This window comes from Myotis myotis, unplaced genomic scaffold (genome assembly GCF_014108235.1).
Source record: "Myotis myotis isolate mMyoMyo1 unplaced genomic scaffold, mMyoMyo1.p scaffold_m19_p_1, whole genome shotgun sequence".
In the NCBI taxonomy this organism is placed as follows: domain Eukaryota; kingdom Metazoa; phylum Chordata; class Mammalia; order Chiroptera; family Vespertilionidae; genus Myotis; species Myotis myotis.
The window spans coordinates 75,403,395-75,418,059 of record NW_023416313.1 but is presented as its reverse complement, the minus strand read 5'-3'; the positions used below and the strand labels follow the sequence as shown (position 1 = coordinate 75,418,059).

Below are 14,665 nucleotides of genomic sequence, written 5' to 3'. Positions count from 1 at the left end.
ACATCACTCACCAGATGATACCTTTTTTACAATTGATGAAACCTACACTGACACATCATCATCACCCAGAGTCCACTGTTTACCTTTAGGTTCACTCTTGCTGTTGTATGTTCTGTGAGTTTGAACAAATTTGTAATGACATATACTGACCATTATAGTATCATACAGAGTAGTTTCACTGTCTTAAACCCCCTAATTTTTATTTCAGATTTTTCTGTGACCTATAAGCAAATAAATACATAACTGACCCCCTTTCAATTTTTAGATTTTTTCATCTACATTATTCTTTTTTTTGTGTGTGTGTCCCGGGTTTCTTTATTAAAATCAAAGTGACGGGATTAAAATCAAGAGCATCACTGAACTTCACCTTCCCGCCAACCAGCTCCCCAAACTCTGCCCCCCACCGTTTGTGCTCCCAATTCTATAGTGAAAGGAACTTGATCCCAAAGCCCTGGGAAAATCGGGTTCTTTCCCTCACTCCCGGCCTGGGAGGCAGGCAGCTCAGTTTGAGTGCATGGGAGAGCCCAGAGTGGCGACGGGCACAGCGGGAAAGGCCTCGCCCTCAGGGAACTGGACCGAGGAGTACAGCGTAGTGAAGTGAGGGCCCGCATAGCCTGGGCCGAAGTGGGGCCCTGGGGCCATAGGAAAGGATACTGGTCCCCCTGAGAAAGGAGGCCTGGGAGCCTCAAAATCCTCTCGTTGAGAATAGTCACTGCTCGATCGTTTGCCCTTCTGGCGCCGGTTGCAGAACCACACTCGGACCACGTCCTTCGCCAGCCCGAGCTGCTGGGCGATGTGGCTGATCTGCTGCAGGGTGGGCTTCGGGCACTGCAGGAACATGCTCTCCAGGTTGCCCTTCACTCGGTTCTCGATACTCGTCCGCTTTCTCTTTCGGGCCTGCAGCAGGGTCTCTGCTTTGCATATCTCCTGCAGGTTCTCGTTGTTGTCAGCTTCCTCCACCCACTTCTGCAGCAGGGGCCGCAGTTTACACATGTTCTTCAAACTGAGCTGCAGAGCCTCAAAGCGGCAGATGGTCGTTTGGCTGAACACCTTGCCAAAGAGAACGCCGAGGGTAAGCCCCACATCGGCCTGGGTGTACCCCAGGGTGATCCTCTTCTGCTTCAGGAGCTTGGCGAATTGCTCGAGGTCTTTCTGCAGAGCTCTCATGTTCTCCTCCTCGAGGCTGGGCTCCAGCTTCTCCTTGTCCAGCTTCAGGGCCCCAGGCAGGGCCGCGCAGGGCTCGGGGGAGGCCCCCTCGGAGTTGCTCTCCACCCCGGCTCCGGCCTCGCCCTCGAGCTGGGGGCCCTCCAGGCCGCCTTGGGGTGCCAGCCCCACTCCAGCCTGAGGCCCACAGTAGGCCACCCCCCCGCAGAACTCGGACGGCGAGGGGCATGGGGGAATCCCCCACACCTCCGCCCCGGGCGCCAGCCCCGGCCCGATGGCAGACCCGCCAGGAGGGCCCTGGAAGCCCAGCCAGGTCCGAGGGTCAACCCAGCCCGGCTCCGGCCCTCCTGGCCCATCGTCTCCACCACCTGGTGGGGGCGAAAAGGCAAAGTCGGAAGCCAGGTGTCCCGCCATGGGAAGGACGGCGCCCCAAGCCGGGGGCCTGGTGGAAGGAGGGCTCTCCGAGGCACTGCTCGCCACTCACCCCCTCCCCAACCCATCTACATTATTCTTTGATAGAAATTTGATAACTACAAATTACTATGATAATGCTTTCAAGTGTCACTAATAAGAGCCAAAGCTATTTTACAGAGTAATTACTAATGAAAGTGCATGATGTCCTCTATATGACATCCAAGTGACAGAAGATCCTTTCCCAAACTATCCAAACTGGGTTAAAATTCTTTGAGAATTACGATTCTGTCATTTCCCCATATAATTCGAGGATTAAGTAGAAATAGCCATATAGAGAATTGGGCCAAATGGTTTTCTGATCTAGAAATGGTATTGTCAATCTTTAGTGGTCCATTTTAGATTAATTTTTAACAACCAAGTTCAGATAGTTGTTGAAATGTCTGGGATCTGAAAAGGTAAGGTAGAAAATGCTGAAAGAGTTGAGCTTCTCTTGAGACTTGGAGATTATGATTGTATTCAGAATAAGGAAAATCATTTGACAGCAGCTTTCCTTAAAGCATTTAAGAGGCTGTTCCTGCTTGGAAGGAGGAAAAAGATAGAGCATGAGTGTAAAGATCCTTAATCAATCCTTTGTTTATGTTATTTTCCCTTTGGGACCTCTCAGTCAAGAAATATTTTTTTTAGAGAAATGTGTCTATTTTTTACTCCTCAAATGCATTCATGCTTTTAGATGGGTAAGGATAAGCCAAGTTAGACAGCCTATCACAGTGATGGCCCATAGAATTCTAATGTGAGCCATGTATATAATGTAAATTTCTTAACAGTCACTTTAGAAAAGTGAAATGAAATAGGTAGAATTAATTTTAAGAATAATGTATTTTCTTAAATATAGCCAACATTATGACTATATTATATAAACATGTAAGGTAATCAATATAAATTATGAATAGATACTTGGAATTTTTGGATACTCAGTCCTATGTATATTTTTAGTTACAGCACATCTCACTTAGGACTAACCACATTTCAAATACTCCATCCAACACAAGCGGCTAATGGCCATCATATTGGACAGTGCAGAACTTTCTTGGTCGACCTGTTCTCCACAAAGGCAGTCACCATTCTACTATTAGCTGGACTATTTCTGCTCTCCTCACCCATTCCAACCCTGCAGCTACCCTCAACAAACCTTTTTCTTAGTAACTGGCTCCTTTGTGTGTATCCAGACCTCCCTCCCTTCAATGGCAGGAAATACTCCAACACAATTTCAAGATGTTCTGAAAGTCTATTTAGATGGTCTTTTTTCTGAACTGCTTCCATTCTTCTGTTTTTATCTGTATCAGAGAAATTACAGTGAAAATGGGAAAAGCTATGGACCAGTGGCTAAACAGTCCCAGTGGCAAGAATTAGAAAGGGCACAAAGGCATGCAGAGTATTCTCCACACTTAAAAGTACCAGAGGAAATAAAGGCAAAATGGATGCCTTGAAAGTGACAACCATACAATTGATAAGCATGTCATTTTCCCCAAAAAGGTATTCCAAAGTAAGCTACAGGAGAGGCTGAGTATGTTTGGGAGTTCCTGACTCATGAAACTAATTATTGTACCGTTAAAGTTTCTGTTGCTTAACATGCTCCTGTGACAGCCGGCTCATAGAACATGGCAGTTCCTTTCCTGTCTCAGTAATGCTATCTTTATTTTCTTTGCATTACAATTAAGATTGTGCCTATTAGGCTTCCTCAAATTAATGAGATGCTCCCTTTACCCCTTAGATTAGATGTAGATTTTTCTTTGGACAATCATTTTGTGTACAGATGAAAGAGAAAATTACTTCCCTAGCTTTAAAAATAAAATTAAAAATAGAAAAATTAATTTTTGAGCATATGACAATGGTTATCACACTTATAAATATTTGAAAGTCAGGTAAAAGAGTAGTTTGAAAGTCAGTTAATACCCACTACTGCTTAAAATTAACATAGCTAAGGAGGACACATGATTTTAAAACATGTTCCCCCAGTTTGCTCCATGCAAAAAACTTAAAAGAAACACAAAGCCCTTTACGTGTAAACATACAGCGTATATTGCAGTGAGATAAATTCAGAACATAAACATTACACGTCTTTTGCAGAAGAAACTTCCATTATGTGGAATCCTTATTAAGTACCCATTGAATTCTTAAATGCGAAAGTTCTCCATCAATAAGAGACAGAGACCTGGGGAGTCAGGAGGGCGATGTTATAGAATATTATGGGCACAGCACTTAGTGAAGAAAGCCCTCAATTTTAACTTCAGTCCTGAAACTTTCTAGCTGTGTGACTTTCACCAAGTTGCTTAACCTCCTTCACCTGTAAGATGGGTGGCATTATAATATAAAATCTGCCATAAAGATGAACTGTAAATCCTTCAAGGTCAGATACCACCTTTCTGCATGGCATCTCCAGTGCCTCACACTCATCCTTGAAATGCAGTTAAGTTAAGTAGGTACTTTTCAAATGACTATAACAAGTAAAATGATTTATGTGAAATTACTTTGAACTTCATATTGCAAAATGTTCTTCATTTTCTGCTTCTTGTGAAGGTTACTCCTATGCTGAAGTTGAAAACTACAAATGGAGAGTGTTTTGCTCCTAAGAAAGAACAAAACTTTAAGGGAGAAACATAGAGTATAATAAAATGATTTTCAAGTTGGCGTTATTTTATTACTAATGCTTTTAATAGCAATAGTGTGGAGAAAAATCTGGGGTAAAGAATACGGTTTATGGTCATAGTTCATAGAAAGGGAAGATATGGTTTGCTTTTTGGTATACGTGTGCTTTTATTTAAAACTACATGAAAAAGACTTATTGAAATAAATGTCTTCTTATAATGTTCACATAACAACCAAATTAGTAACCCAATCTATGTTGGCAATATGGACTATTAGAAGTCCTTGGGGGAATCTACAGTAATGATTAGATAAGAGTGATTTGTTGTTAGTACATTCATTGTTTCTATTCTACACTGGACATCCGTCATTTGGCCCATTTTTCAAAGACCCACTTGAGTTGTCTGAACCTGTGAACTTCCTGAAAGTCTAGCCACCAAACTCCATTAGGAGAGTCAATGACCGCTCAACGAAAGGGTATTTATTTTATTCCTTCTCTTAGTGCAGGTCTCCCTAAACCAAGACTAACAGTCACATGTATTTCCTTTCAAGAGGCCATCAACAAGAACATTTCATGTCATCATGAGCTAATTATCCTAATTGGTTAAAATCACCTTGGAATTTGCTTGTCTTCTTATTAGTAAGAGAGACTAGACTGGAGCTTTAGTCAGAAAAATGTGTTAAAATTCAGACAGGCATCAGGATGAACTGTGTCTTTATGCAGCAAACTGCATAGACAATGCAAATCAACAGTGTAAAGGAGAAGACAGCTTATTTCAAGTACCTACAGCACCGTGTAAGTGGACCCACATAGAGAGACACAATTGACAGATTAACTACAAATCTCTTCCATTTATTGCTTAAAATGGGTTCCCCGAGGACTTGTAACAGAAATCATCCCAGCTTAGTCTGATCGCCTGGTGAACCTGAAATTAATAAAACTGCATTTTAGAAAATCATCCATAGGAGAAATCTATATAATTAATGACTGCTTCTTGACATTCTACAGAATTTATCTGCATTAAGGCTTTGTTGTGATGTTTTAGTTGCAAGATAAAGAAGTATGGGCCAGAAGCAAAGAGACAGTCTTAACCTGTCTGTGTGTGTAGATCTGTTCTCCAAGGTTGCCAACGCAGGCTCCTCAATGTGTGGGCAGAAGAGTAACAGCTGCTGGTTAGTGGCTATCTTTGATTAGACAGTTTACTTAGTGCTTTATATGTGCGATGATGATGACAATGATAGTTGTCATTTACTGAGTATATTCCAAGTATTACAAATAAATACTACAAGAGCCATTTAAGGTAGCAACTATCATTTCCATTTTATGGAATAATAAGGGAAAGAGGCTTGAAGAGTAACCCACCATCCCAAATCAAAATCTAGTAAATGGTAGAACTGGAATTTGAATAAAGGTTAACGCTAAGGCTAGCTACTGCATTGCAGAGATGTCACACTAGAACTCACAAGGTAAGGATCATTCTTTCCCTGAAATCATTCTTAGTATATAATTTAGATATAGCCACAATTCTTCCATCTCCTCATTCTCATTTTGGAATGACCTTGAGTTCCATTTGAAAATGATGCTGTATTTATGATAATACCCAGTAGCTTAAACAATACCCAACCCATAATAGATGCACAAGAATTATTTATTAATGAATATTATGCCCTCTTTTGGGTGGTAGTGACCCTGGGTTGAGAAGAATCTGGATTGGAGATTGCCAGGAACAAATATCAAATTAAAAGTAAACTTTTTTCATTATTTTAAACAATCCATTGTGTTTCCTTGAGGAAGGCCTGCTTAAGCAAGGGGCAAATTGCAAATATCATTAGGAAAGTGTTTATAGTAAGCAAAGGAATGTATTTAAGAAATGAGCATGCCTGTGTGTTTTCCCATTTGGTGATAGACAAAATCAGTATTTAGGCTCCTCATTTAGAATTCACTGAAAGGAAAACATAATCCCAGTTAATTACTGTTCCCCAAGGGATCTGGTTGCACAATGTTTCATAAAATTAAAACCTGTTAAGCACTTATAGAAAAAAAACTTACTTTATATGCAAAACATTTAAATAAAAAAGAAAGAAAAGAAAATTAAGAAGAAAAAAGAAAACAACCAAAATTCAGTTAGCACCTTTAATTTTTGCCATACATGCCTGAATAAGTTAGGAAAATGGAGCTTATGAGAATTTTGGGTGATTAGAAAGTTTCTTAGGTCTGATTTCCACCTAAAGGACTAAATTGAACAAGAAGATCCAACAAGCCCAAACTCTGAGGCTGAATTTGTCGTTTTGACCTGTCAACTTGCTTGTCTTCAGGATAATTTTAAAATTAGAAAGAGACACCCTACAGAGGCACAGTTGTAATGGGACTCTGAGCACACTGAGGCTTCTAGGACTTCTTACTTCATAGTTATTTTGTGGAGGAATGAAAATATGAGTTTTGGATTCATTAGGAAGAGCTGAGTTAACAATATAATGACTTTACAACTGTCGGGAAGTCAAACATATAGTCCAACTTTTCTGGACAACATGTCTGCACACCAATATTAGTTTTGTTCAGTGTGTGTCAAAATGTGTATTCTGTATATTCATAAGAAATAGGGATTTGGGGTGAAGAGGCTTGATCTTGTCTGAATAGTTGAGGAGCTGGACAATTTGATGAATTTAGTCAAGCAGCAATTCAATTCTGTGGAAGGAAGAGCAACAGAACTGAAGAGGGCTAGAGTTTTTTCCTCATCTCAGTTGGACTCCTGGCATTTTGAAGATACTACCTTATGTTTATCCTTTAGCTGATGTTTATCCTAAGAAGTGACAGAGAGTTGTTGAGTCCAAAAGCCTAGATTTGGACTTTAATTGTGTATATCACTTACTGGCTTTGTGAACTTGAAAATGTCACTTAACCTTTCTTCTACCAGTTTTTTCATTTGCAGAGCACATTGGATTGGATGAACTCCAGGAGCACTTCCAACTTCTAACATGTGATAACTTTGTATTGTGGCTATTCCATGAAAAATTTGATAAGATAACATGTGGTTAATGAAATGAAGTGATTCACGAATGAGACATGAAGACAATAAAGCTACAATATTACCTAAATTACCTCCTTTGGGGCCACTTTTATTTGTGTATTTTCACTTGTTGGACTGTGATCTGAGAAGGAACCATTTGTTGATTTAAGGAAGCATAGCTTTGGGCATGTGTTTTCACCCAGAAATTTTAATGATTAAGAATTTTACTTAAGTTAGCGTTTTACACATGCAAATTTGGTAAAACCAAAACATCGCATATTCACCACTTTCACTTCCAGCAATAAACCATTCTGTCATCATGGAACGGAAGCAAGATCGTAGCTTTTATGTTCATCTTGGCATGTGGAGATTCCGACCAACTGTTCCTCTTTCCATGAAATGTAGAGGAAAGGTCCAAGGCCTTATAGCCAAGCAGAACTTAGGTTTGACTCCTAACTCCATCTATTACTAACTTTGTCCTTTTTTTTCTCATCTAAAGTATGCCTATGGCTCCCCAACAGCTTAAATATGAGGATGAAGTGAAATAATGTATGTAAATCACCTGTCAAATGGAAGAAGATGAACATATTTTAGTTCTAGCCTTTATATCTTCCCCAAGAATTCTCCTTTTCACAATCTCCCAGTCTTCATATATTTTCAATGGAGAGCCTCTTTCCTAGTTGAGAAAATCCATTTTATGACCTCTATTCACCACATAATATGCCATCTCCACCCACAAAATGCTTTCCACATTCTTCTCTGTGACTCATACATGGTATATTTGATCAAAACTCTTCTTTTATGGAAAGACTTCTCTGGTTCAAATCCCTTGCTATCCATTCAGCCCAATATTTGTATCTTTTACCATATTTATTGGCATTTGATTATGTGTCACTTTGCAATTATTTCCAAATATTTTTTACCTATGTATTCCTGACTACTTTGCAATAAAAGGCTCTGCTTTGTTGTATTTAGACTGAATAGGAAATGTTGAATGAGTTCAGGGCATTCTAATGGAGAGGAAAATATGCACTGGAGGGCATTAAAAGACGACCAGCCAGGATCATGAGGGAACTTGAAATGATTTCATATAAGAAATGGTTGAGGAGAAACTAAGATGGCGGCATAGATAAACACCGGGAAATTGCTGCCTCCCACAACAATTGAAAAATACAACAAAAACACAAAACGGACATCATCCAGAACTACAGGAAGGCTGGCTGAGTGTAAATTCTACAACTAGAAGGAAAGAAAAGCACACTGAGAGCCAGAGGAGCTGCGGAAGTAAAGTGCAGAGGTACGGGGGCTCGCGCGCGCGCGGAAAGGGGCTGGCACCTGAGGACGCGGCTGTCTTTTTGTATCCGGAGGGAGTCACAAGCTCCCGATGTCTCTGAACTCTGGTTCCGGGAAGTCTCTGGGGACCCAGGACTCATATGGGGAGAAACTGGACTGTCTGGCAGCCGGCAAACTTGAGGGCGGCTTTCCCTCAGAGGTGCTTGCAGCCATTACCGGGACACTGAGACTCGTGACTCCTTAGGGCAGGGCTAAGGATCCGCCATAGCTGCTTGCTCCGTCCTTTGATTCCCTGAGACCCCGCCCCACCCAGGCTGCGGCAGAGGCTTTTGCATACGAATGCCCCGGCCCTTTGCAACCTGATAATTACCTAACTGCAGCTGGGCCAGACAGACCCAGAACTTCCAAGAGAAGGCCCAAGGCCCCACAGCGGCTTGCATTGCTTCACAGCTGAGCCTCATCAGGGCACCTCCAAACTCCAAAAAAGGAAGGGGAATCTGCAGTTCTCTTTGTAGCTCCTGCTGTGTAACCTCAGGCAGAGGCTAAATTAGCACCTCCTTAGATCCAAGAGCCACTGTACCCAGTGGTCAGAGGGGGACCATCCAGATCACAACTCCTCAGATCCAGGAGGGACACACTCAGGGTGCAGTCTCAGTGAGCACCAAAGCCCCATTGAAGCAAGTCTTGCCCCAGAAGGGTGTCTCCAGCACAGAAGTTCTCCCACTGCAGACACAGCTGATTCTCACTGCCAATTGGCCTGGAGGTCAATTCCTCCCAGTAATCCTACAACAACCAAGGCATAACTGCAACAAGACTGTGCACAAAGCCCACAAGGGGGTGCACCAAGAGTGTCCACTTCAGGTAACTGGGGAGGCTGAGACACTGGGCCCTACAGGACACCTAGCACACAAAGCCACTCTATCAACACAGGGAAGCAGCCAAAATGCGGAGACAAAGAAACAGGTCACAAATGGCAGAAATGGAGGAAAGCAAACGACTGGATATAGAGTTCAAGGCCACGTTTATAAGGTTTTTCAAGAATTTTATGGACACTGCCGATAAATTTAGTGAGTCCCTCAATAAGTATAGTGAGACCCTGGAGGACATGAAAAAGGACCAACTAGAAATTAAGCATACACTGACTGAAATAAAGAATAATTTACAGAGATCCAACAGCAGACAAGAGGATCCCAAGAATCAAGTCAAATATTTGAAATACAAAGAAACAAAAAATACCCAACCGAAAAAGAAAAAAGAAAAGAGATTCCAAAAATATGAAGATAGTGTAAGGAGCCTCTGGGACAACTTCAAGCGTACCAACATCAGAATTATAGGGGTACCAGAAGAAGAGAGAGGGCAAGATATTGAAAACCTATTTGAAGAAATAATGACAGAAAACTTCCCCTACCTGGTGAAAGAAATAGACTTACAAGTCCAGGAAGCTCAGAGAACCCCAAACAAAAGGAATCCAAAGAGGACCACACCAAGACACAGCATAATTAAAATGCCAAGAGCAAAAGACAAAGAGAAAATCTTAAAAGCAGCAAGAGAAAGACAGTCAGTTACCTACAAGGGAGTACCCATACGACTGTCAGCTGATTTCTCAACAGAAACCATGCAGGCCAGAAGAGAGTGGCAAGAAATATTCAAAGTGATGAATAGCAAGAACGTGCAACCAAGATTACTTTATCCAGCAAAGCTATCATTCAGAATAGAAGGTCAGAGAAAGAGCTTCACGGATAAGAAAAAGCTAAAGGAGTTCATCACCACCAAACCAGCATTATATGAAATGCTGAAAGGTATTCTTTAAGAAGAGGAAGAAGAAAAAGGAACTCTTACCATTTGCCACAGCATGGATGGAACTGGAGAGCGGATAAATACCACATGATCTCACTCATTTGTGGAATATAATGAACAACATAAACTGATGAACAAGGACTGATCCAGAGACGGAGAGGCATTGATTGGACTGTCGGGCCTTGGAGGGAAGGTAGGGGAGGGTGGGGGTAAGGGGGAAAGATCAACCAAAGGACTTACATGCAAGCATATAGGCCTAACCAATGGACACGGACAACGGGGGGGGGGTGAGAGCATGAGCGGGGAGGGGGGTGGTGGGGGGGAGAGGGTAACGTGGAGACAAGGACACATATGTAATATCTTAATCAATAAAAAATATATTAAAAAAAGGATCAACCAACAAATGCATAAATAAATGGAACAACAAATAAAAAAAAAAAAAAGAAAGAAATGGTTGAGGAACTTGGACCATCTCTCCTGGAGAAGACAAAGGTTGATGGCAGTGTAAGAGAAGTTGTCTTTGTGTACAAATAGCTGAAGATTTACCATGTAAAAGAGATATTGGAATTTTAAAAAATTAAATCCAATTATATAAAACTATAAGAAAGAGTATTCTAACAGACACAGCTGTCTTAAGATGAGTTCTCTGGCTTTGCAAGTACTTGGACATGGGCTAAAACATCATTTGTTTGCAATAATGTATAAAGTATTAAACACTGAAGCATCAGATGAATGGTGGGACTGAAGTTCATCTTGCCTCAGGTTTTGTTTCATTCTAGACAGAAAGTGCTTCTTGACTACTTTGTATGTGTTGAACAGAGGGATGATTATTCCTCATACAGTGAGCACTTGGCAAGTGTTTTCCAGCAGCATTTTCTAGGATCCTTCAATAAATACTCAATACTGTTGAAAATACTCAATACTGTTAAAAACCTCTTTCATATACATGCAATAAGCCATACTCAACTGCTTTATAAACAGGGCCTTTGGTGAATATTTAGATAATACTATTTGCATTCTTGAGACCATATTGGGGAAAATTATACCAAAACCCCACCTCAACTTTCTAAGCAAAGTAAAAGTATTCAATAAATTAAATAGAAATATTTGAAGCATAAGAAAGGATTTGTTGTGTTTGAATCCTTATTTCCCCTTATTGTCTGTGTGACTCTCAGTAAGTTACTTATTCACATGAACTCCAGTATTTTCATTTGTAAACTAGAGGCCCAGTGCACGGATTCGTGCACCAGTAGAGTCCCTTAGCCTGGCCTGCGCCCTCTTGCAATCTGGGACTCCTTGGGGGAGGTCGGACTGCTGGTTTCTGCTGGATTGGGCCAAAACCAGCAGTTCAACATCCCCTGAGGGATGTAGTAGTGCGGGTAGTGGCAGGCAGCCAGGGAGGAACCTAAGCTGGGGCTGGGCACTGCTCCTGCTTATCCCGGCCCTGGTGCACCTACTGCTGCCACCACTTGGTAGCATTGACATGGAGGCAAGAGAGGCAGCTGCGCTTGCCAGCCGTGAGCCCGGCTTCTGGCTGAGCAGTGCTCCCACTATGGGAGCACACTGACCACCAGGAGGCAGCTCCTGTGTTGAGCATCTGCTCCCTGGTGGTCAGTGTGCATCATAGTGACTGGTTGACTGGTCGTTTGTTGCTTAGGTTTTTATATATATAGATGATTTTAAAAATAATTGTTATATTTTAGAGAAGTTTGAATTTAAATAAAAATTAGAAAGAGAATACAGAGTTCTCATACACTCCTTACTTTTAACATCTTATATTAGTTCTAGACACCTTGTGCACTCGTGGGATCCATTGGCCTGGCCTGCACCTTCTGGCAATCTAGGACCCCTAGGGGGGTGTCAGACTGCTGGTTTCGACCTGAACTCCACAGGCCAGGCCAAGGGACCCCACCAGTGCACAAATCCCAGCACCAGGCAGGTTTTGGCCAATTCCCACAGGCCAGGTCGAGGGACCCCACTGATGCATGAATCTGTGCCCCAGGACTCTAGTACGCATATACGATCTTTAGTTAATCTCTTCCCACCCTCCCCACTCCCCCCTTCCCTCTGAGATTCATCAGTCTCTTCCATGTTTCCATGCCTATGCTTTGAGCATCAGCCCCCTGGTGGTCAGTGCAAGTCATAGCTACTGGTCGAATGGTCGCTTAGGCTTTTATATATACAGATACTGTGATAATATTATCAGCACTCTTGAAATGTTATTCAGGGCTTGGACCAATCAGAAATCATGTCTGGCCAATGCTACTGGATGCCAGCCAGTAGATTGTATTGGAGCAGACCAGCTGAATGGCAGCAGCTGTGGGCATGCGGATTAAATACAAGTATAAATGCCTGTACACCACACAGTGTATGGTGTCCAGCACATAGAAGATTCTGTATAAATGTTAATTCCCTCCCACTGTTGAGAAGCTGAGATTGTTGTGATAGGTGATAGGAATTATATGTAACTTTCTCGCGGGATTCAGAATCAGTTTGCATAGTTATGAAAATATTATTCTTAGTCTTATTAGTTTAGGTTCAATTGGTCTTAAATTGTCATTCTGAAAACATGTTTACTTCCCTACAGTGCTCATTTGGCTTTGGGTGTATAGGACAACTAAAGAATGTACAAGCTTGAGACCATCTTTCTGATGAAAATGGGCAAGTGTTTTCCTTTATATTCTTGATTCTCCAGATTAATCTGCTGAGATAAATGAAAGTGAAATAGTTTATTTTAGAGGTAAAAGTGGCACTGAATCCATACAGAAGAACATTAAGAAGGCATTGCTTGATTACAACTATTTTCTGAATAGACTCCTTATGTTAAATGTAGTTGCTGAAGTCCCCTACTATGATTGTATTGTTGTCGATCTCTCCTTTCATATCTTCCAGGAGATTTTTTAATATAATTGGGTGCTCCTGCATTGGGTGCGTATATGTTTATCCAGGTTATATCCTCTTGTTGTATCGATCCCTTTAGTATTATGAAGTGGCCTTCCTTATCTCTTGTTATGGCCTTCACTTTGATGTATATTTTGTCTGATATAAGTATTGCCTGGAGAGGATGCGGAGAAAAAGGAACACTCATGCACTGCTGGTGGGAATGTAGACAGGTGCAGCCACTGTGGAAGACAGTATAGAGTTTCCTCAAAAAGTTAAAAATGGAACTCCCATTTGACCCAGTGATCCCACTTCTAGGAATATATACTAAGAAACCAGAAACACCAATCAGAAAGGATATATGCATCCCTATGTTCATAGCAGCACAATTTACCATAGCTAAGATTTGGAAACAGCCTAAGTGCCCATCAGCAGATAAGTGGATTAGAGAACATTGGTACATCTACATGATGGAATACTATGCTGCTGTAAAAAAGAAGGAATTCTTACCATTTGCAACAGCAGGGAGGGAACTGGAGAGCATTATGCTAAGTGAAATAAGCCAGTCAATGAAAGAAAAATACCACATGATCTCACTCATTTATGGATAATTAAGACCTTTATAAACTGGTGAACAAAAATAGATACAGAGGCAGAGCAGCATCGAACAGACTGACAAACTACAGCAGGAAGGCTGGGGAGGGTTGGGGGGAGGCGGGTAAGAGATCAACCGAAGGACTTGTATGCATGCATATAGGCATAACCAATGGATACAAGACACTGGGGGTAGGGGAGGCCGGGGGAAGGTCAAGGAATGCGGGGGGGGGGGGGGGAGAAGGAGACATATGTAATACTCTTTGTAATACTTTAAGCAATAAAACAAAATTTAAAACAATAAATGTAGTTGCTGAGCATGGCCCCTTCAACTCTTATCTGATTAGTACTGATGACATAGCTACTTTCCACACTTCACCTGTTGGGAATCAAATCCGCATGAGAACTAGTTTGGGGATATTAATACTCCAGGCTACTTTCACATTTTATTTGATTGTCTAAGTAGCTTTTTTTCATCAGTCAAAGAAAGGTAAGCAATTTAAAGTAAAAATACATTCAGCCCAGCTGGTGCGGCTCAGGGGTTGAGCTTCCACCTATGAACCAGAAGGTCATGGTTTGATTCCCAGTCAGGACACATGTCTGGGTTGCAGGCTCAATCCCCAGTATGGGGCATGCAGAAGGCAACTGATCAGTGATTCTCTCTCATTATTGATGTTTCTATCTCTCTCTCTCCCTTCCACTCAGAAATCAATAAAAATATGTTTAAAAGAAGTCAAAATACATTCAGTGTCCTGTCTTACTATTATCACCGAGGTTATAACTTCTTTTAGGAATCAAATCCATAATTTATTTTCAGGGGAGGGTGAAGTGGAGGGAGAAGCCTGCAGAACCATGAGACGGAGCAGGCTGTG

General features: G+C 41.6%; 1 protein-coding gene across 1 annotated transcript; it reads right to left on the bottom strand.

Annotated features, from left to right (window-relative positions):
* Positions 1-501: 501 nt before the first annotated feature.
* On the bottom strand, positions 502-1,578 carry LOC118656212 (POU domain, class 5, transcription factor 1-like). Its single transcript, XM_036309248.1, has one exon. It carries the CDS (start codon positions 1,576-1,578, stop codon positions 502-504), a length of 1,077 nt encoding a protein of 358 aa, XP_036165141.1.
* Positions 1,579-14,665: the final 13,087 nt, after the last annotated feature.

Bases quoted from the DNA above. Each gene is read 5' to 3' on its own strand.
- LOC118656212 (XM_036309248.1), bottom strand. From the start codon at position 1,578: ATGGCGGGACACCTGGCTTCCGACTTTGCCTTTTCGCCCCCACCAGGT.